Below are 27,154 nucleotides of genomic sequence, written 5' to 3'. Positions count from 1 at the left end.
TCATCGTTTATTTTCTTCATAATTTCCTACACGATATATATAAATGCTCCAGTAATTTCCATACAGCTCAAGATTCAAGATTAGACACATGTTCTTTAAAATGCTATATGACATGTGTCTTGAATCTAGAGCTGCATTGGAAATTATCAGAGCATTTATAGCTGGAGGGGTTCCAAACCCAAATTTGTAATACCTCATCAATGGGAAACAAAATAAAAATTAGCATCCATACCTTTCTGCAGACTACATAATCCAAATTTCAGACTTTTTCTTTTTTTACATAAATTTCAGTCTAATCAGTCAAACATTATTAATGATTCAGCCAAACTTTTTTCGAACATTAACGATATTTATATATATTATATAACACCCCTATAGGGGTTACAAAAGGTTACAACATTGTTCAGTGTCATGTAAGACACTTTGGTTGCCAAGACTAGCTAAGGTATTATAGTTAGCTTCCATAACTGTCCTAGTAGCAAAAGTATTACCACATACATCTATGTCTAACTGCATCATAATAAAAGTAGGTGGGGTAACATAGTTAATCCTAAAAGTAGTACTAGACTTAGTTATAGCTTCCTTTGCTAAAAGATGAGCAGCCACGTTGCATTCTTTGAAGCTATGCCTAACCAGAACTTTCTGCAGCTTGTGCATCAACCATCTGCAAGAAGAAAGAAGGATTTTATCATGAAAAAAGTCTTTTAATAAAGCCTGAATTGCTTCGGTACTGTCCATCTCAATTTCAAGTGGTTCCAACTGCAGCTTAATTAGTGGCAATGTGCAGTCCATTTAATAAAGCCAACAGTTCTGTATGTAGTGGAGAAAGGGCATAACATGAAGCTGAAAAACCAGTGACCCAGTCACCCCTATGATCCCGCGGGATTAGTCCCCCTACCCCACTAATACTAGAAAGACTTTTAAAAGCCCCATCTATATTCAATTTAAACCAATTCTTAGCTAGTCTTTGCCAATGAACCCTGATGGTTTTTTGTGGAGGACTTGTGATGATATTGTTCGCAAGGAAATGGTACTCGAGTGTGTATGACTTAGAATTCTCTTTGCCCATATCCTGTTCGTAGTATTATTCTGATTATTATGGTTTCGATTAACCCATATATTCCACACAATAAATGGAAAGAGATCATACCAGGATTCAATATAATTAGGAAGAGGGGGGGGGGGGGGGGGGGGTCACACATACGAATATAATCTAACCAATAGGTGGGAGGATTAGGTGGAGGAGTTATCTTGAATTCTTGCCAGATGTTCTTTGTAATAGGGCACCCTATAAAAATATGGGATATGGTTTCTTCCTCTATTCTGCAGACAGAATAGTCTTTGTTAATATTGATCCCTATATGACTAAGATAAGCTCTAGTAGGCTATTTCTGGTGATAACACAGCCAGAGAAAAAACTTCATCTTATTGGGACAATGTAGCTTCCAAATCCAATTAAAATTCCGATCATTTTGGAAAGCTTCTTGAAGGTATTCATAACAACTGCGAGTCGAGAACTTTGAAACATTGCCTTTGGGTGTCCAAAAGGGAAGTCTACATTATTTATTGGGATAAGTGAAGGTATCTTATGTAGCATATCGATGATACTTTGTAGTAAGGTAAAGGATATTTTAGAAAGGTCCCATACTCCATTGGATAGAATATTACCTATTGTTAATTTATCACTTGTTTTTTGAAAAAGAGCCTTCTATACAAGTCCTGAAGGGTCGATTAATTGGGGTCCACTTACTATGCCATAAATTTATAGGCGAGTTCTGACCAGGAATCCATGTAATATTTGGAGCACATATGTCCCATGCTCTAAGAATAGCTTTCCAGATAGGAGAGGTAGTGATACCACTATTTGTACCAGCATATTTTGTAATAAGAGTAGAAGCCCATAAAGATGTAGGATTATGGTACAGTCTCCATGCAAGGTTACAAATGGATGCTATATTCTTATGTTTTGCTTTCTTAAGGCCAAGACCTCCCTCATGTTTACCTTTGGTCACTGTATTCTAACTAATGAGATGCAGCTTCTTCATATTATCAGGAACTTCTTGCTCACTTTAGGAAAATGAAAGGCAAAGCAGCTGGCATGATCTTAAAACTAGATTTAGAAAAAGCCTTTGACCGCTTAGAATGGTCATTTGTTTTCCGTGCTCTTCGCTATTTTAAATTTCCTCCAAATATTATCAAGCTTATTATGAGCTGCCTTACAACTAGTAGTATAGAAATTATTGTTAATGGTACCACTACTAATTATTTTAGTCCTAGTAGAGGAATTAGGCAAGGCGATCCTCTTTCACCATATATTTTCATTCTATGCCTTGAATTTTTTTCTAAATTAATACATTACCAGGGAGATATTAGGAATGGATCCCATAAAAATTCATCCTAGAGGACCTTCTATTTCTCATTTATTTTTTGCAGATGACCTTACTCTGATCTTCAAAGTGAATGATAAGAGTTGTTCTACTATACTTAGTTGTCTAAATTATTTTTGTGAACTCTCTGGGCAAAAGGTTAATTTAGCTAAATCAAAAATCCGTTTCTAAAAAAATTTGCCGTCTCATACAGCAAAAAATTCTGCTCAATCCTTTGGAATTAAGATCAGCCAAGCCTTTGGTAGATACTTAGGCTTTCCTATGCCTACTCAGAACCCTCGGGCAGCAGATCACCATTTCATTCTAGACAACATAAGATCTAGGCTAGCCAATTGGAAAATACACTTCTTGAATATTGTAGGAAGAGCAACACTTATACAATCTAGATACTGTTTGGATGGGCTTAAAAAAAAAGCAGCTTATAAGTTAGAAATAGCTTATAAGCTGCTTTAGATAGGCTAAGCCAAACAAGCCTAGTTATTTTAAGCACAAAATGACTTTAAGCTGGCCAACTAAACACTCAAAAAAGCTAAAAATAACTTATAAGCAACTTATAAGCCAATCCAAACGGGCTCCTACTTTGAATGGTATACCTAGCCATTGCATGCAGTTTTCATTATTACCTGTGGCAGTACTCATCTCGATATCTGGTGGTTTCGGCGGTAGTTGGTTTTCCAATGTCGGCGGATTCAGCCAAACTAATTACAGGATATTCTTCGGTTTCTTTAGCCAAAGTACTTTATTAATTTAACACTAAAAATGGAATGGATAAAAAAAAAGAACACCTTAACGAAAACATGGCCCTCACTATTCTATCGATCAAGATCTTTCCAGCAAGATATGAAAAACTCATTAGGTAAAGAAATAGTCAAATGCCTTTTGAGGATTTATTTTGTTTCATATAAAAACAACCACTTGGTTTTAAATGGAATTTTGTAGTCAAGACTCAAGAGTATCTTTAAACTAATACGTAATAAATTTTATCCCAATCATTTGGATCTGTCAAGTCATAACATTATGATTAAAAAACACATGAAGAAAATTAAAATTAAAGTATATAGATAAAAATGAATTAAGGGAAATTACTAAATGAAGTTGGGAGACTGAAACTACAGGTAACTGCTAAATGAAGAATTAGTTAATTGCCTTCAAACTCTTATAAATAAGTAGAATATTCTGGTTAGAAAACCAAAAAAAAATAAAAAAAATCCAAGAAGAAGAAGAAAAAGACATCCATCGTTGAAAAATATACTAGTATTAAATTGTGACAAATTAGTGATTGTCCAAAATATAACCAGTAGTTACTACTTATTTCATAAATCCTATAGCAAATAATAATAATAAAAAAAAGGGACGTCTGGTTTTATTAATCAGAATATTTGTTGAGTGGCTCATATTTATCTTTCAGATGAAGATGACAACGAAAGATTAATATAAATGCAAAAGAGAAATACTTAATACCAAAACACAAAATTATTCTTTATTAATATTCAAGTAGATGAAGTAATTCAGAGCAATATGTTCAAAATTTCCAAAATAATTTATTAAACACTTAGATTATATTAACACGTAGGCGTTATTACTCTGATCTCTATATCGTTTTAATTTTATCAGATAATCAAATATCTAATGACAAAATACTACTCCATTCAAACATTAGGACACGGTTTCAGTTACTACTCTCCGAAGAAAACTCTCAACCAAAATATCCCTTAGCGAAATTCCAAAAATCACCCCTTTTCTTTTCCTCTCTAAATCATCCCACATTTTCCTCTCCTTAAAGAACTTAGAGAGAAAAGAAAAAAAAAAAAAATCTGAAAACAACAGTCATAATATCATATACAAAATCCACAAACTGAAAATAAAAAAAAAAAAAGACAAGGGTTTTCAATTTTCCCTTCTTTTCTCTCTCCCACGTTTTTTTTTTTCCTCTCCTCTTTTTGTATTTTTCTCTAGATTTTATTTTTTTCATTTTTCCCTCGCTTTACGTCGATATATCTTTCAATAATTCTCCGGGAAGCTGGAAGAAATTATAATTTCCATTTTCCCGTGAGAAATTCACCTCCATTTCTCAGCTACAGCTATTATCTCGTTTTGTTTTTCAGGTATACCTTATGATCGCCTTTTATCAGGTAGCTTAATGTTGTATAAACTGAAAAAATATGGCTACCTGGCGTAATATTTTATGTTGGGTTGTATATTTTTGAAAATTTCCCTTTTATATATGCATGTTTTATTATGCATATGGATATATTGTTCGTATATGTGCATGGATGTCATGTTAAGAAAAATTAACCTTGACAATTAGGCGATGCATTAGGTATAAAACTCTGCTTAATTTATGTAAAAAAATGTAGTTTTTTGTTCCCTTTTTTGGATATAGAATTACATTTTACAGAATAGATTGTGGAAAAAGATACAGGAGGATAAAGCTAATATTGACATTGTTATTGCACACAGCAATACATGTATTAAAATATTAATTATAGTTCATCTCTATTTATTTTTGTTTTTGGAGTACAACAATGTAAACCTAATTTAGCTGGATATTTGTGATTGGACTTGGAATTTGAAAAAAAAATGTGGTTGTTTTTGCAGGAATTTGTAGAAGTATATTGTTATTGCATTTGATAAAGAATTACATTTTACAGGATAAATTGTGGAAAGATATATGGGAGGATAAAGCTAATATTGACATTGTTATTGCACATAAGCAATTCATGTGTTTTTGTTTTTGGTACTAGTACTACAACAATGTAAACCTAGCTTTAAGGTATTTGTGCCTGGGCTTGGAATTGAAAACAATGTGGTTGTTTTTGCAGGAGTTTGTATTGTGTGTTGCAATTGAGGGAAGGGGGAATTCATCCTATGTGAAGCCGAGGGGATACATACATTAAACATTTTATCGAAGAGGGAGGGATTGAGAGCTTGTTGTACAGGATTAATCGTCTTTCGGTTTGTGAAATTTTCTGTTTTTTGCAGTTTCTTTTGTATTTGTATTTGAGGTTCGACGATTGATTGGATGTGCATTAGAATATGGATTCTCAAAATTCGGCCCCGACAACCAGCCAGGTCAACTGTTGTGATTGCGGGTGTAGCAGTTGTTCTGGGATGAACAGGTCCTATTCAGGGACTTGGCTCCGATCTGTGAAGCGAAAATTCGATGAATATAATGAGAATAAGTTTATGATCCCAGGCTTTGTCTTACCTCTAAATGCTCGTATTGAAATCGAAAATGAATGCACAGCACTTAGGGAAATGGTAAGTAAGCAACAACGCTCAATTCAGGATTTAAGTGCTGAGTTGGAGGAAGAAAGAAATGCATCGTCCTCGGCGGCCAACGAGGCAATGTCAATGATTTTGAGGTTGCAAGGAGAAAAGGCAGAGGTTCAGATGGAATTTAAACAATTCAAGAGGTACACTGAGGAGAAAACGGCGCATGATCAGCAGGAGATTATGGCGTTGGAGGATTTATTATACAAGAGGGAGCAAACAATTCAATCATTGACTTGTGAGGTGCAAATGTATAAGCATAGAATGATGAGTTATGGGCTAACAGAATCTGAGGCTGATGGTGATTGTGAGACGGAAAAGGGCCGTTTTAGTCGGAACAATAGTATGTCCGAGACTATCAATGGGCAATTCGAAGTTCCTCCATTTGATTACCCTCCGTTGAAATGCACTATTAATGAGAATCAAGTATACACAGAGTTTGATAATGAGACTGTTGATGTTGAGAAATATGCATTTGAAGAGACCCCACGTTCATGCGACCAATTGCGCGATTTGGAGCACAGGATCAATCAGTTGGAGAGGACGCCAAGAAGCACTGATGGGGATCTTTTCAAGAACAACATACTTGAAAAAGTGATAGTTGGTCATTCCCCAAGGAGGAATAGACATCTTAGAAAATTTTCAACTGATAGTGTAGGATCTCCCTTTATTACAAATAAAGAAATTAACTCAGATTGCATCTCAGATTCTCCAAGGTTTGGTGGAAGTATTAGAAAAGCAGAGTATTCACAAACAGAAGAGCGTTCAAACTTGAGGAAAGTGGATAATTCATCAGAAATTGGAGATGACATGAGTGACCGAGTTTACACAATAGATTCTGTACATCAGGGGGCTGGATATAACGGTGTGTCAGAACTCAAGGCTTCAGCCGCAATGGCTGACGACTATACCCCGAGGGATTCATTGAATCATACAGATTTTGGAGATCCAGAGGTCACAAAGTTGTATTTTAGGCTTCAGGCACTTGAGGCTGATCGGGAATCAATGAGACAGGCTATGATTGCTATGCGGACTGATAAAGCACAGGTGATATTGCTCAAGGAGATTGCTCAGCAATTATGCAAAGAGATGTCCCCAGCCGTGAGAAAACCTGCAAAGAAGCCATCCCTAATTGGGAGCGTTTCATTCTTGTCTGTATTCAAGGTATGGTATTCATTTGTGTTAACTTCATGGTTTGCAGTAACTTCATTTTCTCAGTTATGATGATATCTATGATCTTTGTCCAACGTGAAAGCATAGTTCTGGGTTATTGGCTCGTTGCTAGGACATTTAGTAGCAATTTTGTGACTGTAAACATATACTTGATTCGATTTGATTGAGTCTGGAAATTTATTGGCTCACTCATGTCAATGACTAGTAACATATATAGGGCTTAATTCAGCTTGATTGGAATCAATTCTATGATAGAATAGCAGAAATACTAATTACTTTGATACTAATCTTAGCAAAGATTATTTTCTGTGCCAGAACCAAACCGTTTAGAAATGTGCTGGACCTGCCTTCTTTAGCCTTACTCATTTTCTTAACCCTTAACTGCGCTGTCACAAATTTTGGTTACAGTCCCTTAGGTAATGACATTTTTCCACATTCCAACCGATATCTGATTTTGCTTTTTTTACAACTACACGATCCTAAGTAAGTATTTCTGCATTTGACGTTTAAGATCCTTTTGGGTTATGTATAAATACTAAAGTTACGTAATTATATGATGTATTAGGACAGATAATCCATAGAACACTCTTTTGTCATTGTGGTACTTATTTTATGTGCTTGAGTTCTTGTTGCAATTATCCAAAAACAAAAAGGCTTGAGTTCTTGTTCAAGTGCGTTATTTCATGCAAGTTGGTGATTTATTTGCTGCACTGAGAATATAGCGCTGTGAGAACCTTTCTTCCCATTTCTTAGCTTTCTGCTTGGTGAGACTTTGGAGGCAATCTTTGTAGCAAGCTGCTGTATGAATTAAGATAAACCATTTCGAATTTAGGATGATGAAATAGAATATTTTCTGCTCAGGATGGAACGAGAGAAACCTTCTGTCACCTAGAAGGAAAAAGTGAGAATGAATTGGATTGCGTCTCTTTCTGAGACCTCTACTAGACCTATAGTTAGCCTTTGTGGTCATTGTTTTTTATCTTGAATCAATTATGGGTGAGGTCTGGTGCGGCTCAGAGCTGGTGTTTGGAGGAATTTATGGTTAAGTCGTTTCAATAAGTTATATCCGTGTACACTTAATCTTCAATCAAGTTATCAGATGGATTAGTGTCTTAGGCTTATGTCTAATCAAGAAGTCCATTCTCAAAATGGGAAGAGCTGTTGCTAACCCATGTAATCCCAAAGTTTTAGGAGCATCACATTTCAAATGGTAAGTAGACAAAGGTTATTTAGTTAATGTCATTATGACATCACTTAGATCTTGATGCAATTTCACAGGCATCTTCGTTTATAGCTATGTTTGTCCATATTGACATAGACAGTTGATGCCTCTCTCTTCTTTAGTTACTTTCGATAGCCACTTGGACTCTAAACAAATGTGCTTGAACTATTTCCATTTTTTGTTGGATTTATGTTCATATTTCCTGTGGGAGAAGGGGCTCTAGGGACAAAAAATCAGAAGTACCATTTGAATTTTCTTCTATTATAGTGATGACACTAAAAGTGAACAAGGTAGACCTAAAATCATGTAGTTAAGTTGTCCCAAAAGACCTAAAATCTCTAGAACCAATGCGGATCTAGCTCAGAATAGACAGCATATAGTAATATATGGGGTAATAAATAGCAAACCAATTTGTTTTATTCTGACATCAAAGTTTCTCACTCTTGTCTTACTCCCACCTTCTCCTCCCCCCATTTCTTATTTGGCCCTTCCGTTTCTGTGTTGTCTTCTGATTTATACGTAAGCTGAATTATTTTATATTCTTTTTATTCAGTGGATCACATGCTTTGTTTTGTGGAGAAGAAAAGCCCGCAGATGCAAGTGAGTTGATCATTGCAATTTGGTTTCTTATCATTAAATTGTTTCTATAGTGCTTCAACTTCTTACGATTCTCTTCAACTTCTTACGATTCTCTTACCTTACAAAAGAAAGCAACAACCTATTTTGCATTCTGTCTGCTTGAGTTTAGTTGTTTGTTTGAGCAAGTTCTAACATTCAATTAAATCTTGGTACTTGTTTAGGTACACGTTTGGAACATCCACCAACAATGCAGGCTTGCTAATGCTTTTAGACAAGGGACCTCGCGTGGGGCAGTGGAGATGTCTGATGAGTACGCAGGTGTAAAACCAGCTCCTGCTCTCCTAGTATTCCACCTCGATTACTGAAGACTGTATCATAAACGTCAGTGCGAAATGAATTGTAGTCAGATTGATTGCTTTTTCTTATTACTTTCTTTCTCCCCCTGAATTCTTGCTGCTCCAAATTGTGGGTTCACTCTGCGCTGTGTTCTTCCGCTTGATTCTTGGAATTGTGACATTTGGCTGAACCAGTGTCATCGAAAATATAGATGTTCCACTGCCAGTTTGGAACCTGTGAATAATTGTGATCATATATGGTTTGTTTTGATTCTGCTCAAGGTTTCCTTTTTTCTTCTCCTGTATATTACAATTTGTGAATGAATTTTTTCTTTTTGCCAATCAGATGTTAGTGCTATTGCACTTTTGTAATCATTGTCGAAGAGCTTCATTCTTATTCATCTAGACTTTTAGTCCAAGACTGACTAATGTTGATAAAGCCTAGCCAAGTGAATGTAAATTCTTGGAACTTCACTTTGTGAAATGTACTCATGTATCATTGTATCTTACTTTCAAGTGAATTTCTATTTGCTTTTTCTTTCCCTAGATACTATAGTACAAATTACAGCTATAAATTAGTATTAGTAGGCTTTACTCTTTACCACCAACTGTGTCTCATGCCAATTAGTCAATCATGACAGGTACCCTCTTCCAATGACTTGGAACAAATAGAATCTAAGACGGCCTCAATGTAATAAGTCTATCACTAAGTTAACCTTTTGAATTCTCACTTTTGAGCACAAAACTATCTGTTTCTATACTCGACAACCAACAAGTGTGATGAGTGATGACTATAACTAAAACTAAGTATCTGTTAATGAATTGCTACTGCTAAAGCAAAAACTCATAAGCAAAAGGGTAGTGACGATCTCAAATTTACCCCTTTTAATACGAAAAGAATTAGGATTTGCCATATCCAAACTTAAAATTGCCAAGATGAATTTACCCGGGGTTAGAGAATAGCTCACATAGTGTGAGCCTGGGATCCCACCTATCACATTTCTTCTCCTAAAAACACTTATATGTATCAGGTGTTTACATCAAATCAATAAATGCATGACATGTGTTTGCACTTACACTTCTATCACTTAACCATAGTAAATTAAATTACTTTGACGTAAACGCTCCGACCGAGTAAGTATTTATCTTTCTCCCCCCTCTCCCTAATAGTAGTAATTTTCTTTTAAAATAAGATAAAATTCCCACTACATTTTTCCATGGCGTTAATAAACATGAGTGTTAAAAAAAAAAAAAAAGGCCAGGTTTGGCTGCATTTAAGTGTTGTACATTCTGGTGAAAGAACAAAAGTGTTGTACGTTCTTATTTCTTGCAGAACTACAAGTAATACTCAAAACCTTGGCGGCTCAAACCCCATTTCCTCAAAACAATGCTGAGTTCCAAGACCTTGATATTCAAGAAGCAAAAAAGAAAGACAAAAAATGGAAAGAATAAGAAATCAAAGAAAATTTCAGTTTCCACAAAACAAGAAACAGTTGCCAAACAATACCAAATAGCACCACAAGAACAACAACAAGAAGAAGGAGATGGGAGTTTTAGCTTAAAAGCGTCAGTACAATCAGATAACCATGGAGTACAACCACTTGGGAATTTTTATATCAACCCATCATCTCATAATTCAAGAAACACTGGTTTAGGTAATCTTCAGACTTTAACTGATGAGCTTGTTCTTGATATTTTAGCCCTTTTAGAAGGTACTAATTTGGGTATTTTGTCAACTGTAAGCAAAGGTTTTTATATCTTTTGTAATCATGAACCCCTTTGGAGGAATCTTGTATTAGAGAATTGTAAAGGTGGGTTCTTTTTTAAAGGTTCTTGGAAGTCTACTTTTGTTAGTGCTAATAAGCCTTTGTTTTCAGTTTTGAGTTGTGGTTTTAAAGTTAGAGACTTTTATTCTGATTACTTGTTTCAGAGTTGGTTATGTGCTAATCTTGAAATGAAAGCTGAATGGTTAGAAAGGGATAATATAGTAAGGAGGAAAGGGATTTCTGTTGATGAGTTTGCGTTGAATTTCGAGGAACCGAATAAGCCGGTTTTGTTAGAAGGGTGTTTGGAGAATAATTGGCCTGCATTGGAGAAATGGAATAGGGGTTATCTGATTGAAAAATGTGGGGATGTGAAGTTTTCGGTAGGGCCGGTGGAAATGAAGCTTGAGGACTACTTTAGGTATTCTGATCAAGTGAGGGAAGAAAGGCCGTTGTATTTGTTTGATCCAAAGTTTGCGGAGAAAATTCCTCAATTAGAAAAGGATTATGATATCCCGATGTACTTCAATGAGGATTTGTTTAGTGTTTTGGGTAATGACAGGCCAGACTATAGGTGGATTATAATTGGACCTGCAGGGTCTGGCTCGTCATTCCACATTGATCCAAATTCTACCTCCGCTTGGAATGCGGTAATCAAAGGATCAAAGAAATGGGTGTTGTTCCCGCCTGATGTGGTCCCACCAGGGGTTCATCCGAGTCCTGATGGTGCAGAAGTGGCAAGTCCTGTTTCAATTATAGAATGGTTCATGAACTTTTATAATGCAACGAAGAATTGGAAAAAGAGACCTATTGAGTGTGTCTGCAAGGCGGGTGAAGTAATCTTTGTGCCTAACGGATGGTGGCATTTGGTCATCAATTTAGAGGATTCGATTGCCATTACCCAGAACTTTGTTAGCAGGTATGCTACTTTTGTCTCTTATATTTCTGGCACTTGATATTGTTTTCATGCTTGATAAAAAAATCACTATTTTACAAAGTGTTCATCTATTGACTGTTATTATTTGTAGTTGTAGTATTTCTTCTGTAGTTTCTTGTTCTTCGAGTTCTGTTATTATTTACTGTCTCTTGTTTTTCGCTTAGCATGCTGTTTTGTTGTAACTACTGTTCCTTTTTCCTATTTGACCTGCTTTGTTTTTGCTGCATTCTGAGCCGAGATTCTACCGGAGACAGCCTGTCTACCTCCCAAGGTAGGGGTAAGGTCTGCTTACACTCCAAACCTCACTTGTGAGATTTCACTGGGTATGTTGTTGTTGTACATAGTGTTCATAAGGAGGCGGACACCAGTGGTAAATAAATGCAAAAGTTCACTATTGATTAAATAGCTGCAACTCAAAATCGCATGTATTCTCAGGTTAATGTGCCCTATGTTCTGTTCAGTCCCTTGAGTCATTGTTCTCCATAGTCTTCATGTTAATAAAGCTATCATATCAGAGGAAAGGTTTATCCTTTATAGTACTTTTATATCTTGCAGGAGGGCGTTATTGGAGAATTTAGCATTAAGGTCTTTTTCGAATAAATTTAGTAGTACCCTTTTATTTTATGACCGCACTCTCTTTTCAAGCGTAAAAAGTGACCGAGAAAGAAAAACCCTGATACAGTGGAAATGATGGTCATGCTACTTATTACCATGAAACTCTGTAAACACTAAACAGGGAACATATATGCCAATAGTTGGAAGCATGCAGACTAGAGAATGTCTAAAAGAATGAGATAACTGCCTTGATCTGTTTGTTTGGAATAGTTATTTAAAGCATATTTATTTTCTCTCCTACAATCATGGCTTCAAAAGATTTTATGGTGACTCTATATGATGATAAAAGTTCTTTAAGATACAAGGAAATTATGGTGTCTTTGCGTTACATCTAATCCTCGCAACATCTAATCCTCGCATGTAATATTGAGCTTTAAGGTTTAGGATAAACCACCTTAAAGCTTGACATTTTTCTTAGTGATAAAATAAAATATATTGAGCTTTAAGGTGGTTTATACTAAGACCTAAATAAGCGAACTTTTGTGAGATAATGAGCTATGCTGACACATTCTTGTAGTTAGAACTATGGGATTGAATGTTTGTTGCGGGCTTCTTCTAAATGAGTTCTTTTTTGGGGTTAGTCTGACTGTCTTCATTCTAGTTCTTTTTTCTTACTGATAAAATAAAATATATTGAGCTTTAAGGTGGTTTATACTAAGACCTAAATAAGCGAACTTTTGTGAGATAATGAGCTATGCTGACACATTCTTGTAGTTAGAACTATGGGATTGAATGTTTGTTGCGGGACTATGGGATTGAATGTTTGTTGCAGGCTTCTTCTTAATAAAAGATACATCTTCGATGTTATATTCTTTTTCCCCTTTCTTCTAATCCCTTACACACTAACCAGGATTAATTCCGTTAAACCACAATAGCCTTGTTAGTTGAAGCTTTTTACTCAAACACAGATATGCATAGTTATGCTTAATTGAATTCTGCTTTGCTTCATATTTAAAAAGTTTTGACATTGATGCCTATTTGGGATAGGAAGTTGTATGCCTTACTTATGCCTTACTTAGGAAGTTATTAGCTCTATGGATAATAAGATATCTTCCGTAGACATGTATTAATCGAGTGCACTTAGCTCGAACTTAGCATGAGATTTTTATGATGGTTATTTTCCAACTGTCATTTCGCCTTGCAGGAGGAATTTACTGAATGTTTTGGAGTTTCTAGAAAGGCCAAATGCTTGCACTCTTGTGTCTGGAACAAGCGACAGAGTCAATTTGCATGACAAATTTAAGAATGCTATTGAAACATATCTTCCAGGTACTATTGATGAGTTGACTCTGAAAGCCGAGGAGAAAAAAGCCCAGCAGAATAAACCTTCCTTCTGGGATACGGTCACTGATTCAAAAGCAGGCGCTTTCAAATTTTCTTTTTGATGAAAGGCCAGTGATGAAATCTTCATCAGTTGGTCCCCAGGCAGTGGACTTTGATGAATCTTCTGCACAAACAGATGAAGCTGCAAGAATGAAATTTACTCAATGAAATTTGCTCATTCTTTACATGACAAGAGGGCTTATTGACATTTTATTCATTGATCTTGTATGTTTCAAGATGGATCAAAAGTCTAGATAGTGTTTAGGAAAACAAAATGAGGTATCAACAAAGTCTTAGACAATTTTTGGCGTCATTTATTCATCTTTCAGTGTTGTAATATCTCTTCCATTTGCTGTATCAACAACATTGGCCCTTAAATCAGAACGTAGCTTGGAATCTCTCTCTCTTCCTCTGTAATAACGTGGTGCCCGTGCTCCTCAACTATTTCATAAAATCATCGGACACCTACCATCTCCCATCTTCACAGGTACCAGATAATTATGTTCACTAAGACTTTGGTAGATGGAAAGAAATCACTTAGCTTTTTCTTTTTTCTCTTCTGCGATTTGACCCTGGTCTCACATAATTTTCATGCATTTCATTCATCGCTATACCCCTGGGGATGTTGGCCAGCAGACTACTTTAGAATGACACCACCTTAGCTCAGAAAGTGTGATTGCTTAATAAAGGTCTCATACGTGGAACTAACCTCACATGGTTTGGTAATAGAAATTTCTTCAGTTTGTTTTCACTACTTGTAGAAATTCGTATTTTGTACAATCTGCTTGTGTGATGTTCTCTTAGGGGTGAAAGTTCAGCTGTAGGCAAGGCTCTGATTCAATCACATGAACAATCTTTGTCGAATCCTTCGTAGCCTGTGCTTGAAATAGTCCTCTATAGAGAAAGGACGGGAAGAAGGGTTATTTATTACTCATTACTACTATTTTTCCTCTCTCCTACTTTATCCACTGAATTGTCAGAGACAAGTTTAGACTAGTCTTTTCAGGTAGTTACAGACTTGCCAAAGCTAAAAACGGAACTTAGCTTCTCGCTAATACAAGAGAACGGAGTTTGGATACGTGGAGCTCGTCGATAATGAGAATGAGAATCAAATCGGTTGAATTACAAATATCTATTCACTTATATAGAAGAAGAATCGAAAAAAGGAGCGGATGTTTCATATATGTACAAGTGGTAAGAATGCTATAGTTTCTGATGCAAATCAAGCTGTTCAGATTTGCAGGCACAAGAGGAAAGCAAAACCAATGGACTTTTACCCATTCTAGAGTATCGAAAAGCAAAATGAAACTAGAAAAACTAAAGAATTTCCTTATTGACTTTTAGTTCCTGAATCTCAAATATTTATAATTTAAGTAACAAATGATCCCATATTAACAAAATATCATACCAACAAGCGTTTTGGCGGAGTGACAAATACTCCTTCATTCTTCATCAGAGATCTCGGGTTTGAGTCTTCTTGGGTGCAGAGTAGCCTTTGTTAGGGAGTGCTTTGCTCCCCAATGTCAGACTCCTCGGCGCTAATTCAAATTAATCGGACCCAAATGCGGGGTTATCGAACACCTGACTAGAACCCCCTCCCCCCCTCCCCCCACGCCCACACACAAAAACAGAATATCAATGACACATCTCCTAAAATGTTATGTCTAACACAAAATCTAATACTACTAAAATTTGAGTGTGTTTTTTTCCTTCAATTACTTCATTAATACTTAAAATGTCTAATTCAAATGGAAACGTTAAATACTAAAGCCAAAAAGCATTATTCCACAAATCTACTGATATTAACTTTGCTCCTTTTGTTATGTTTTTATGCTAGAAGAAAACAGAGGCAGTTCGCTTTGTAACATTCACTAGTCCCACATCGGAAGAATGTAGGAAGCAGACAATAGAGAGTTGCTATAAAACCCAAGGCCTGTTTGTTTGAAAAAGCATACCTTTCTCGGCCTTTTGGCTAAGATCAAGTGTAGTATCTGTTCTTATCAGTTTAATATTTGATATGTGGGTCATCGATCTACACGATATTAACTCAATTTTTTAAGGGGGAAGGTCCATCAAAGTAGCTTGCTACTTGGGCTTTCACGTGTCGCCTGAGCGTTGCACTACAGCTTGGGCCTGGCGCACCCCACCAAGTCTAGTTCAATGTTTTGGTGCATTATCTGTGTTATTTTGGCCCAATATTAATGGTTTTGAAGGCAATAATTTTGTTTGTCCTTCACATTATTTTTTTATAGAACAGAGAATATTGTAATCAAAAACATTTGGGGCTGAAGTATAATTACGTGGAATCCAGCATGACTGGCTAGTAACAGAAATGTTAACATAGTAGAAAGGAAGATTCATTAACTAAGAAATTGTGAACGCAAGTGAAAACTAGCACAGGTGATTTTCTTGACACGAGGGATTATTGAGGCAGTTGTTGACATTTTATTAATTGATCTTTGTATTTTTCCTAGAGGAATAAAAAAGGCCAGATACTGTTCAGACCAAAAAAAAGAAGAGGAATCAACAGTCTAGACAAATTTTAGGTGTTATTCATCTTTCACTGTTGTAACTAAGAAATTGTGAACGCAAGTGAAAACTAGCACAGGTGATTTTCTTGACACGAGGGATTATTGAGGCAGTTGTTGACATTTTATTAATTGATCTTTGTATTTTTCCTAGAGGAATAAAAAAGGCCAGATACTGTTCAGACCAAAAAAAAGAAGAGGAATCAACAGTCTAGACAAATTTTAGGCATCGGTTATTCATCTTTCACTGTTGTAATCTCTATTCCATTTGACTTATCAACAACAACATTTGGTCCATAAATGATCCATCTCCAATAGAGAATATATAGGGAAAGTGGCTTGGAATCAAACTATCTAGTAAGCATTTCTCTCCCACAAATGTGCTAATCTCCAATAGAATATATAGGGTAAGTGGCTTGGAATCTAAGTAGCTTGTAAACATTTCTCAAGTATCGGATAACAGCGTCCACCAATACTTTGGCAAATTAAAAAAAAAAAAACACCCAACTTTTTTTTGTCTATGCCGGGTTTTGAACCTTGGTCTCGGTCTCACATGATTTTTACCTATTTCATTGATCGCTAGACACCTCTGGATGCTAGCTAGCAGCCTACTTTAGAATGTGCACCTTAGCTAAATGTTTCATGTGTGGAAGTAACCTCACATGGTGTGCTAATAGAAACTTCTTCAGTTTGTTTTCACTACTTGTAGAAATGTGTATCTTGGTCTATCTGCTTGTAAGTTGTGTGGTGTTCTCAAGTGGTGAAAGATGGTTCAGCTGTAATTGCAAGGCTCTGATAAGTGGTATCAATCACATCAACCATCTTTCCCTAATCCTCCATAGCCCGTGCTTGAAATAGGCCACCTATAGAGGAAAAGTAAAAATAGAATGCCAAAATAAAAAAAATTGAAAAATTTATCTCTTATTGCCTTTTAGTTGGTAAATCGCAATTCTCAAATACTCCTATATTAACAGAATATCAGTTGACACATCTCCTTCATTGTTAATTTCAAACAATATCTGACAGCTAACATTTGAGATCTTATGTTACTCTTCAATTATTTCCTTGGTAAATTCAAATGGAAACTGTAAATACTAAAGCAACTATTGAATGTCTATAACACCTAAACAAAAAACATTATTCCACAAATCTACCGATTATGAAATATCTTTTGTTGGTTTATTTTTATTTATTATATAAGTATACTACACTACTAGTTATATATAAACAACCGAATCCCTAGTTTGATATAAAGAATATTCTGGTGAAGTCATAAAGGGGTTCAAAAGTTGCTTTAAGTCACAAGTTCAAATCTCAACTTTGACATTATAGTATTTTCTTGAATCCTCTTGTTTGAATTTCTGGCTTTGCCCCAAGATATTTCTATTCGTTTGCTTAGAATGAATTGCTTTACTACAAAATATCTGTTGAATTATATGGGAGGACTACATATTGCCTTTGCTCCTTTTGTTAGTATGTTTTTAGTTTTACGCTTTGATAAAGCAAGAAGAAGTTTCATTTGTCCACATCGAAAGAAAGTAGGAAGCAGACAATAGAGAGTTGTATAAAACCCAAGGCCTGTGATATTGAAATGGCATACTGTTCTCGGCATTTTGGCTAATCAAGTGTAGTATTTATTTTTATAAGTTTAATATTTGACATGTGGGTCATTGATTTACACGATATTAGTTTCACAATATTAATTTAATTTGTAAAGGGGAAACAAGATATTAATATAATTTTTAAAGGGGAAAGGTCCATCAAGTAGCTTGTTATTTGGGCCTTCGCGTGTCGCCCTAGCGTTGCACTACTGCTTGGGCCTGGCGCACCCCCCCAAATTTTGTCCAATATTTTGACAGTCCGTTATTTGGGTATTTATGGTTTGCTCCCGACTTTATACTTGCAAGAAGCTAAGAGGTTTTTCGAGCCCTTTAGAACATTATTTACTAATTTATCAATCCGACTTACATTTTTACTTGAATAGGAAATGTACATAATACAATTGGAAAAAAAAAAAGAAGAGCATGTGGAATTTTTGTCCGGAAAGTACAAACTCCATTAAAGTCTATTAGTAATTTCATACTTAAAATTAAGTAAAGCAGCATGAGACAGAATAAGATCACTATATAGTAAAAAATATTCAATAGAAATATTGTGACATGTAGAAAAAGCAAATTCATCATTAACAATAGGTTGAAGTAAAGTTTAACTAAAATTTTGTGAATAATATGCAAAGTACGCAGGAGATGCAAACAGGGGCGGAGCCACCTGAGGGGTATCAAGCGACACCCCTTCGCCGGAAAATTGCATTGTATATATAGGTGAAATTTTGATTTTATAGGTATGTATGCTAGTATTGACACCCCTTAACACAAGTTGAAGGCTTAGCGTAGCGGTTAAGGGGTTGCAAATCTAGGTCACGACATTTCTATATTTTTTGACACCCCTTAATATGAATCCTGGCTCCGCCACTGGATGCAAATGCAAACTAGGAAGAGATTTTCTGTCCTTATATTTCTCTATTAACCTTTCTTTCGGTTGTAATTTCTAGATAATTATTTCTATCACAATTAAACATTTGAATCTACTTATTATCTAATACTTTGAGGTATTGTATTATAGTGGTACGATGTAACTACATTTCCCCTTTATTTACTTGGCCTATATAAACTTACATTTTAAATAATACTCCCTACGGATCAAAAAGAGTTCACTTAACCTTTTTTTTCTTGAATAAAAAAGAGTGTTCACTTATCAAATCAAGAAAAAATTAATCTTATTTTTTTATATTTGCCCCTATTAAGTGCATGTAATCAAATTCCAATACCTATTTAATTAGGGGCAATTTAGTCAAATTGCCTTTTTTTTCAAAGAGTTAGTATTTTCTTACGGGATGTGCAAATAGCTAAGTGAACACTCTTTTTGATCCGGAGGTAGTATAATATTAGCATTCACATAGGTAAAAGCTAGCATTCACATAGGCTAAGCCATCGTTATAGGTATGAGTTCAGCAAGGAGTTAATAGTTTTGCTCAAACCATGTAGTTGTGTTTAAATTATTTAATATATATGAGTATAGGATTCAGTATGCAAAAAGAATTATGGTTCAGAATCCTAAACGACTAAAGATTTTAGTTCCGTCTCTACTTGCAACTGAACTCATAACTCGTTTTTGTTAATAGGTTCGCAATATAATATTGAGGTAAATTTTGGGTAAATATACCCTTCAGCCGACTAGTTTACCAAACATGACCAAAGTATGCACTACCTATACACTTTGGTTGTATATGTTGTGTATAGGAATGTATATTATATGTATAGGTATGTATATTATATGTATAAGTAGATGTATTATATGTATATTTAGTATAAATTATACATTACCTATACACTGTGTACATATTTTGTAAATTAGATTGCCGAATAATACTTGACTATAACTTTTACTAATATTTACGCGTATTTAATGAATTTTCCAATACGAATAAAAGGTCGAAGTAAAAGCTATTGGATTCGTCCGAACTCATACCTAATAGTGTAGCTCCGCCCCTTGTTCACATGCTAAGAATTATTTATTATTACCTTCACAATATAAAGCCAGAAATAGTACGTAGCAATAGGTTGCGAAAAATGTCATTGCATGCTACACATAACACATGCATGCATGAAAGAACACTTTCTCCAATCATCAACAGAATTAACGGAATAATAAAAATATTTCGATTTCCAAACTTACCCAACCGATCCATTCATCTTTGTTATTTCCTCATCATCTCCAACAATTTCTCCAAAATTTCTTCTAAATCTGTAACATATTTCATTTTGGGACATCATCTGTTGTTCGATTCTTGAATTTTCACGGAAATTTCAGTTTTTTTTTTTTGGTGCAATCGTGTGATTTAGTGAGTATTAGAATTTTGGGATAAAAATTTAGGGCTTCATTAAGTGTTCTGTTGAATGTTGATGATCAAACAATAGTTTGAGCATTAATTATTCTGGTTATTATAGTATATGATGATATTGGAAATTGAGAAAGGTTGAGATTTTGATCATTTGAGCTAAATGGGGAATAATTGTGTAGGACCCAAATTGGCTAACAATGGGTTCTTACAATCTGTTACTGCAGCTGTATGGAAAACTAATCACTCTGAAAATTTACCACTCCCTAATGAAGGGGTGGACACGAATTCAGAGAAAAGCAAAGATGCTGATTCATCGAAAACAGATGGATCTGGTAATGTACAAGGTAATCCACCTCCACACCTTATGATAAATGGAGATAATACACAAATGGATAGTAATAATAATAACAAGAATGTAGTTGCTAATGAGACTGTTCCTGATAAGCCTGTGGAGGGCGCTAAAACCAAGCCTACTCATGTTAGGAGAACGTCGAGTTTAGGGGTTCAGATTGAATCAGTTTTAGGAAGAAAAACGGGTAATATAAAAGAAATTTATAGTTTAGGGCGGAAGTTAGGACAAGGGCAGTTTGGGACGACGTTTTTATGTATATCGAAGTCAAGTAATAAGGAATACGCGTGTAAGTCCATTGCTAAAAGGCGTTTGACAACTGAGGAAGATGTTGAGGATGTAAGGAGGGAGATTCAGATAATGCATCACTTGGCAGGACAACCAAGTGTGGTACAAATTGTTGGAGCGTACGAGGATGCTGTTGCAGTTCATGTTGTAATGGAACTTTGTGCAGGTGGTGAGCTTTTCGATAGGATTTTACAACGAGGGCATTATTCAGAGAAGAAGGCAGCTGAACTTGCAAGAGTAATAGTAGGTGTTGTAGAAGCATGTCATTCTTTGGGTGTTATGCATAGGGACCTGAAACCCGAGAACTTTCTTTTCGTCAATGAACAAGAGGAATCACCTCTGAAGACAATCGACTTTGGATTATCAGTGTTCTTCAAGCCAGGTATTCTTTTGAAAAAACAATATCCTTAAGGGTCATTTGGTAGCTGATTAGAGTTAATCAGAGATTAGTTATGCAGGATTTTGTTATGCAAGGTTTGCTAATTCATGTATTAGTTATTCCATCTTGGGATTATTTAGTATTATAAAACAATCATTAAAAATATTCTGAGAATAATAGTTAAAATTTTACAAAATTGTTGATAGTTTGCTTGACTTTCAAGCATAACATAATCATTAAAGTATCCTATACAATATTCATGTTGATTCTTTTAACTTTCAACTAATCTAATCCTGATATAACAGTAACAAAGAGCATGTATGTATGTACAAGGACATCTTTGAAGTAGTCATACTGTCCTAGACAGAGAAAATGATATTGCTCTATGAGGCATCTACGCGCTGGATCTTTGATTTGTTAGTATGGGCAGTACTATGTTGTTCTATAACTTAATTGCTTAGAGTCTCTGCCTGCCGTTACTATTTTCATACCTATGTTTACATTAAGCTTATTAAGGAAGAGTGTTTAATGTTCATATCGACAGGCTACATTAATTATTTTCATTTGATCTTTGCTTTTTCTATGGATACTTTAGTTTTTGTTTCAGATAAATGAATTTTTAAGAATCAGCTGCTGTTCTTACTGTTTCCTCTAGCTGTTTTATGTGTTCTGTTTCTTTCACCTTATCAAGAATACAAATCTGGCGCACCCAGGTGAAACCTTCAGTGATGTTGTTGGAAGCCCTTACTATGTGGCCCCAGAAGTGTTGCGGAAGCATTATGGTCTAGAATGTGATATTTGGAGTGCAGGAGTCATTATTTATATACTGCTTAGCGGTGTTCCCCCATTTTGGGATGGTAAGGTTTTTTAATTTTCTTCCTTTGAGCAGGGAGCGGAGCCAGAAATTTCATTAAGGGAATTCAACTTTTTATAAACATAGGTTAAATCAAGCTTTTGTTTCGAGTCAAGGGGATTCAACCGTTGTATTTATCATGCATTTTATTATTTTTGGCTAATGTACACGTATAATAATTAAAGATTTTGAGCAAGGGGTATCATATGAACCCCCTTGCTTGGATGTGGCTCCACCACTGCCTTTGATATTTGATCCCATAGACATTGAAGCAAACATGAATGCTATTCTGCCAACGAATTTTGTTGTTTTGAATCAGAGTCGGAGCAAGGAATATTTGAACAGGTTTTAAAAGGGGAACTTGACTTTGCATCAGAACCCTGGCCTGCTATATCAGAAAGTGCAAAAGATTTAGTCAGAAAAATGCTGGTGAGAGATCCCAAAAAGCGGTTGACTGCCCATGAAGTTCTTTGTAAGATGCAGTATTCACCAGTCTGATCCTTTATGCTCTTCTCATGTTGTGTATGTTTTCAATATTTGATGATACTGCTCATCCTTCCTTCTGGATCATTTGTTTGCTGAGATAGATTATCAACTGTCTTGATATGCATCTGAAGTCGTTTTTATTAAAGAACTTACTTAAATGATTTTGTATATTCGTTGAAAAAATATCCTTAATTCTTTTTGTTGTAAAGGTCTTGTTTTACTGTTATTGCCCATGTTAGTTGAAGAAAGATGGAACAAAACTTAGTTTTAATGTAGCTGGAGATGCTCAAAAGTTAAGATCTTAGAATTGGTTGCTGATAACACTCATAACAGCATCTGCGTATATTAAGGAACCAGACGTATTTAAGTTCTTGCAAAACATCAGTTCACGTCCATGCTATACTTTAGGATGTGTAAACATCAAAAAAAAAAAAAAAAAAAAAAGGATCTACCTCTTGAAATCAGATAATTTTAAGGGAAATACTGAATTAAGCCAGTGGTATCTTAAACTCAGGTTTTGTGCAGCTTAAATTTTATAGATTTGGAGTTTGGCCAAATTGTTGAAATTTGAAACACATGTAATCAGAGGACCTGTATTCCTAAGAGTAATAGCGTCTAGCTAGAATTTCTTGCTTTACTTTTTGGCCTCGTATTATATGTTAAATAAGGGTAGCATATGTGTATGATTTCAGATCTTATATATGAGCATCCCAAGGTAGGGGTAAGGTCTGCGTACACTCTACCCTTCCCAGACCCCACTTGTGGGATTACACTGGGTATGTTCTTCTTGTTGTTGTAGTATATATGAGCTTCTTTTAGTGATGGATTAACAGAGATAACGTGGAAGGGAGAGGTGATGGATGAAGCAGTTGTAAATATGTATAAACCTGACATTCTAAATTTTCTATATGGTAGGAAGAACAATGTGATGTCGTCTGTATAGTTGCTTAAGAAATACATTAGAATGCTTTGTAACTTGAATGACGAATGTGCTTATTATATTCTTCTATCTAATTTCAGGTCATCCATGGGTCCGTGTTGGTGGGGTTGCTCCAGATAAGCCTCTTGATTGTGCTGTTCTCAGTCGTCTCAATCAGTTTTCTGCAATGAATAAATTAAAGAAGATAGCAGTCAGAGTAAGTTATCTTATTGATCGCTGAGTTTACCTGAATGCTGTCATTCGTGGAATGTCTCTGTAAAAACAACTGCGAGGATCATTTCAAGAAAGAAAATTACATGGGTATCTTATTATAATTTGTCCATTTTATTTCCTAAGTGGCCTGTATTTGGTTATTTCCTATATATACACAGCTGTGCCAGGCTTATATACGTTTCTCGCTAATTTTTAAATCAGGAACAGGAGAAGGATATTAAAACATGTTACTATATCAAGTAATGCTGACTTTTAATTGTTATTACTAAGCAATCCCTGTTTGCTTTTTAGGTAATTGCTGAAAGTCTGTCTGGAGAGGAAATTGCAGGACTGAAGGAAATGTTCAAAATGATAGACGCAGATAATAGTGGACATATTACGCTCGAAGAACTGAAAACGGGTTTGGAAAAAGTGGGTGCCAATCTGAAGGATTCAGAAATAGTTAGTTTGATGCAAGCGGTAAGTGATACTGTTTGTTATGTTCAAGAGCATTTTTATGTACATCATAGACAGCATTAAATAGCATTTAGAACTAAGTCGGCTTTATATATCACACGAGTCTTTTCTTATTGGATGCATAGATTATTAAATTGTATCACATGTAGAACTATTCTTGACTAAAGGTATTTAGGTGAAATCGAAATTATTTACTTCTATATTCATCTCAACACCAAAAAGACTGGATTAGTTGGGGTGTATACACTTGGATGCTGGAGATGGTTTGACCAAAGGGGTCAAGGAAGGAGCAGGACTGCTTCTTCTTTGATTCAAAGTTGAAATATGTTGGATGAGAATTAGATCAGTTAAATGGAGATTTCAAAGAGGGAATTGAGTCTATAGACTCAAACATCGACTTGTAATCCTTTGTGAATTAACAAAATCCTACATATCAACACTGAGTCTATAGCACTAACTTTTCACTGGAGGGAAACCGCATTATACTGCCTCCGAAAATGATCCATGGAGTGCAAAGGCCAAAAGAAGAAGGGTTCATTGAGTAGAATTTTGTCTCAGACTGTTTAGAGAAGACACATTTGTGAAAAACAAATGGCTCTACCATGAATTGTAAGGAGAAAGACAAAGAATAATGCCAGAGACATTCCTGCAGGTTTACTATCTTAAAAGAAAAAGAGTATATAAAACCTTTTTTTGCTGAGTCCTTTTGGAATATTTGAGCCTTTCAGGGTATTCATGTAATATGCTCTTAGCCTTTTAGGATAGTCATGTAATATGCTCTTACTTTTCATGCTTCCTTTCTGAAGTTTTGGAAACTTGTGCTCTCTCCCTCTATGGAAATAGTTAAAGTCTTCGTGTGTCAAAAAATATCGTGTCTTTTCCCCTTTGCCCTTAGTTTGATGTGCATGTGCTTTTTACGTGATAACACTCATTTCTCTCCAAAAAACTCTGTATGATGCACCAAGTTCCTCCTGTCCCTACGTAAAATCAATGTAATGCACTAATACTGTAAACTTAATATTTATTCTTCACTCTATGAGAAATGAGAAACAAGTTCCTCCTGTCCATCCTTTGCTTTCTTCAACCTGCAAAAATATCACTAGCAAGAACATAATTATAGGACCATAAGTTATCTGAACCGGAAAAACAGTAATGTTGCATAACTGAGTTTGCATTGACAATCTACTGGAGATCACAATCATTTTCCTCCGCATCTGAAAATGTTCCTCAATGTTATTAATACTTACCAACTGTTGAATACTTCTGCTTCTGCTTGATTTTGTTGGCATTCATATCTTCTTAACAATAAATTGTCCAAAATGATCCTTACAAGAAAAACCTTTCTGTGTGGAAAATACAGGCAGATATTGATAATAGCGGTACAATTGACTATGGCGAGTTTATAGCTGCTATGCTCCATCTAAACAAAATTCAGAAGGAAGATCACATGTATGCTGCGTTTTCATATTTTGATGAAGATGGTAGTGGATATATCACAAAGGATGAGCTCCAAAATGCTTGTGATAAGTTTGGTTTGAGCAATATTCCCATCGACGAGCTTATGCGTGAAGTTGATCAAGATAATGTAAACCATAATTTTCTCATCTTCAGAGTTCTATTTCTTATATCTTGCAGATGCGTAATGCGCGTCGTTAACTATAGGAACATAGATAAGATCATAATGTTCATGGATTAAGTAATCTTTAAGGAGAAAGGTCATACCAATTAGTTCTCTACCTATTTTTCTTTTTCAGGATGGACGCATCGATTACAGTGAATTTGTAGCAATGATGCAAGACACTGGCTTTGGTGAGAAGGGAAGCAAAAGAGTGCCTTAAAGCTCGGTAAACTTGATGTTAGTGATAAACCATAAACTACTTGTCTATTATCATCCACGTAAGTGCATGAAACAAAAACTTGGATTGACTCTGTAGGATTAACAACCATAGCTGCACGGAGTACGGTATGGCCATTCAGGAAGTCCCTCCGAGGGCGACATCGATACAATTCTTGTGAGAGCTGGACAAGCGTCTACGGGTAAAGCACCGTATCCATATAACTGCTTGCCACCTAAGCTACGCCATCCAGTCCAAGTTTAGAAACCTAGGTAATATCGCACCTCGCACCTAAAGGAGTCGCCGTCCTTGTGAGGAGAAGGATCCTTCTCTTGCTGTCGAAAATGCTTACTCATGGTCTATTGTGCAGTAGATGATATCATTCTGGATTAGTTTCTAGGCATAAGCCAACCATACATACCGCTTTCTCGTTTAGGAATTTCCTTAGTATAGTGTAAAGATTAGTCAGGCATTGTTATTACATTTAAACAAGATTTGATCAAAAAGTTAGATTGCAGTATGATGTAAAGATTAGTCAGGCATCGGAGAGGAAAGACAAATTTTGTTATCCTTCTTAGCATTCCATTTTGTATCTTTTATATATTTGTCTATTTCTTTCTGTTGAGGAAACCGATGTTCGTAATGCCACCCTTTATGCTTGCTCACTAGTTGATCACCTTCTTAGTGTGGATTCAGCGGAAGCAGATTAAAACTGTATACAGGTGTTCCATTGAACCTGTAGCCTGAATGGTTTGGATGGAAGTTGCTCCTGCAGGAAAATCCAGGGTTTATTAGTGGTTTAATGTCTCACCATTTCTTGTGAGCACCTCATTTTAGGGATCTTCTTGAGATTTTTAGACTTATTTGCTAAGGTAACTTGCTGGCATGGTGATTCAATGCTCCTTTGGGAAGATAACTTTTTGATAATGGACCAGAATAGTTGCAAGTGTGCTGAAGGGAATATTGTTATTGCTTACACCTCAGTAGGGGACTAGTGTATCTATTATGTTTCATAAGTGATTTTCATAGAAGAATAACGTTTGCATCAGTGTCATAGACAACATGTGTTGATCTGATTGTTACCAGATGGTAATCCATTTAGCAGAAAGTGACTTCCTACGTCCATTTAATCCATTCGTCTGGGTTTTTTGGTGTTATACAATCTTATTTGTCACTTACATATGTAAAGCGATTAGTTATGGTAGTTAGATTTTAATATCTTCCTTTCGAATATAGAACACTTAAATTGTATATATGTAAGTTTCTCAAATTTTATATGTTTATTGAGTCGATATTGCGCTTGAATTTGAGTTTAGACT

The 27,154-nt window shown here is 35.5% G+C and overlaps 3 protein-coding genes, 1 non-coding gene and 1 pseudogene across 4 annotated transcripts; all 5 read left to right on the top strand.

Annotated features, from left to right (window-relative positions):
* The first annotated feature begins 4,068 nt into the window (after nt 1–4,068).
* On the top strand, nt 4,069–9,507 carry LOC132607256 (myosin-binding protein 7). The gene is made up of 4 exons (XM_060321152.1): nt 4,069–4,492; nt 5,210–6,824; nt 8,609–8,655; nt 8,856–9,507. The coding sequence occupies exons 2-4, from the start codon at nt 5,424–5,426 to the stop codon at nt 8,956–8,958; spliced, it is 1,551 nt and encodes a 516-aa protein (XP_060177135.1). The 5' UTR covers nt 4,069–4,492; nt 5,210–5,423; the 3' UTR covers nt 8,959–9,507.
* A 772-nt stretch (nt 9,508–10,279) lies between these two features.
* On the top strand, nt 10,280–14,005 carry LOC132607255 (arginine-specific demethylase JMJ22). The gene is made up of 2 exons (XM_060321151.1): nt 10,280–11,651; nt 13,429–14,005. The coding sequence occupies exons 1-2, from the start codon at nt 10,357–10,359 to the stop codon at nt 13,667–13,669; spliced, it is 1,536 nt and encodes a 511-aa protein (XP_060177134.1). The 5' UTR covers nt 10,280–10,356; the 3' UTR covers nt 13,670–14,005.
* A 1,553-nt stretch (nt 14,006–15,558) lies between these two features.
* LOC132608591 (U2 spliceosomal RNA) lies at nt 15,559–15,754 on the top strand. The gene has a single exon (XR_009570473.1). It is a non-coding gene; the product is annotated as a U2 spliceosomal RNA (small nuclear RNA).
* A 1,977-nt stretch (nt 15,755–17,731) lies between these two features.
* LOC132608592 (U2 spliceosomal RNA) lies at nt 17,732–17,969 on the top strand (annotated as a pseudogene).
* Nucleotides 17,970–18,955: 986 nt separating this feature from the next.
* On the top strand, nt 18,956–27,136 carry LOC132607254 (calcium-dependent protein kinase 20-like). The gene is made up of 8 exons (XM_060321150.1): nt 18,956–21,055; nt 21,766–21,909; nt 22,225–22,377; nt 23,412–23,527; nt 23,836–24,003; nt 25,361–25,585; nt 25,755–25,855; nt 25,935–27,136. The coding sequence occupies exons 1-7, from the start codon at nt 20,197–20,199 to the stop codon at nt 25,836–25,838; spliced, it is 1,749 nt and encodes a 582-aa protein (XP_060177133.1). The 5' UTR covers nt 18,956–20,196; the 3' UTR covers nt 25,839–25,855; nt 25,935–27,136.
* Nucleotides 27,137–27,154: the final 18 nt, after the last annotated feature.

Source organism: Lycium barbarum, chromosome 8, assembly GCF_019175385.1.
Source record: "Lycium barbarum isolate Lr01 chromosome 8, ASM1917538v2, whole genome shotgun sequence".
In the NCBI taxonomy this organism is placed as follows: Eukaryota; Viridiplantae; Streptophyta; class Magnoliopsida; order Solanales; family Solanaceae; genus Lycium; species Lycium barbarum.
This window is presented reverse-complemented; position numbering and strand designations above follow the sequence as displayed.

What these genes read in the sequence shown, in the direction of transcription:
- LOC132607256 (XM_060321152.1), top strand. Translation starts at nt 5,424, where the DNA reads ATGGATTCTCAAAATTCGGCCCCGACAACCAGCCAGGTCAACTGTTGT. An exon ending in CATTCTTGTCTGTATTCAAG is followed by an intron (nt 6,825 to 8,608) that starts GTATGGTATTCA and finishes CTTTTTATTCAG; the next exon opens with TGGATCACATGCTTTGTTTT. An exon ending in AGAAAAGCCCGCAGATGCAA is followed by an intron (nt 8,656 to 8,855) that starts GTGAGTTGATCA and finishes GTACTTGTTTAG; the next exon opens with GTACACGTTTGGAACATCCA.
- LOC132607255 (XM_060321151.1), top strand. Translation starts at nt 10,357, where the DNA reads ATGCTGAGTTCCAAGACCTTGATATTCAAGAAGCAAAAAAGAAAGACA. An exon ending in ACCCAGAACTTTGTTAGCAG is followed by an intron (nt 11,652 to 13,428) that starts GTATGCTACTTT and finishes TTCGCCTTGCAG; the next exon opens with GAGGAATTTACTGAATGTTT.
- LOC132607254 (XM_060321150.1), top strand. Translation starts at nt 20,197, where the DNA reads ATGGGGAATAATTGTGTAGGACCCAAATTGGCTAACAATGGGTTCTTA. An exon ending in GACTGCCCATGAAGTTCTTT is followed by an intron (nt 22,378 to 23,411) that starts GTAAGATGCAGT and finishes ATCTAATTTCAG; the next exon opens with GTCATCCATGGGTCCGTGTT. An exon ending in TAGTTAGTTTGATGCAAGCG is followed by an intron (nt 24,004 to 25,360) that starts GTAAGTGATACT and finishes TGGAAAATACAG; the next exon opens with GCAGATATTGATAATAGCGG.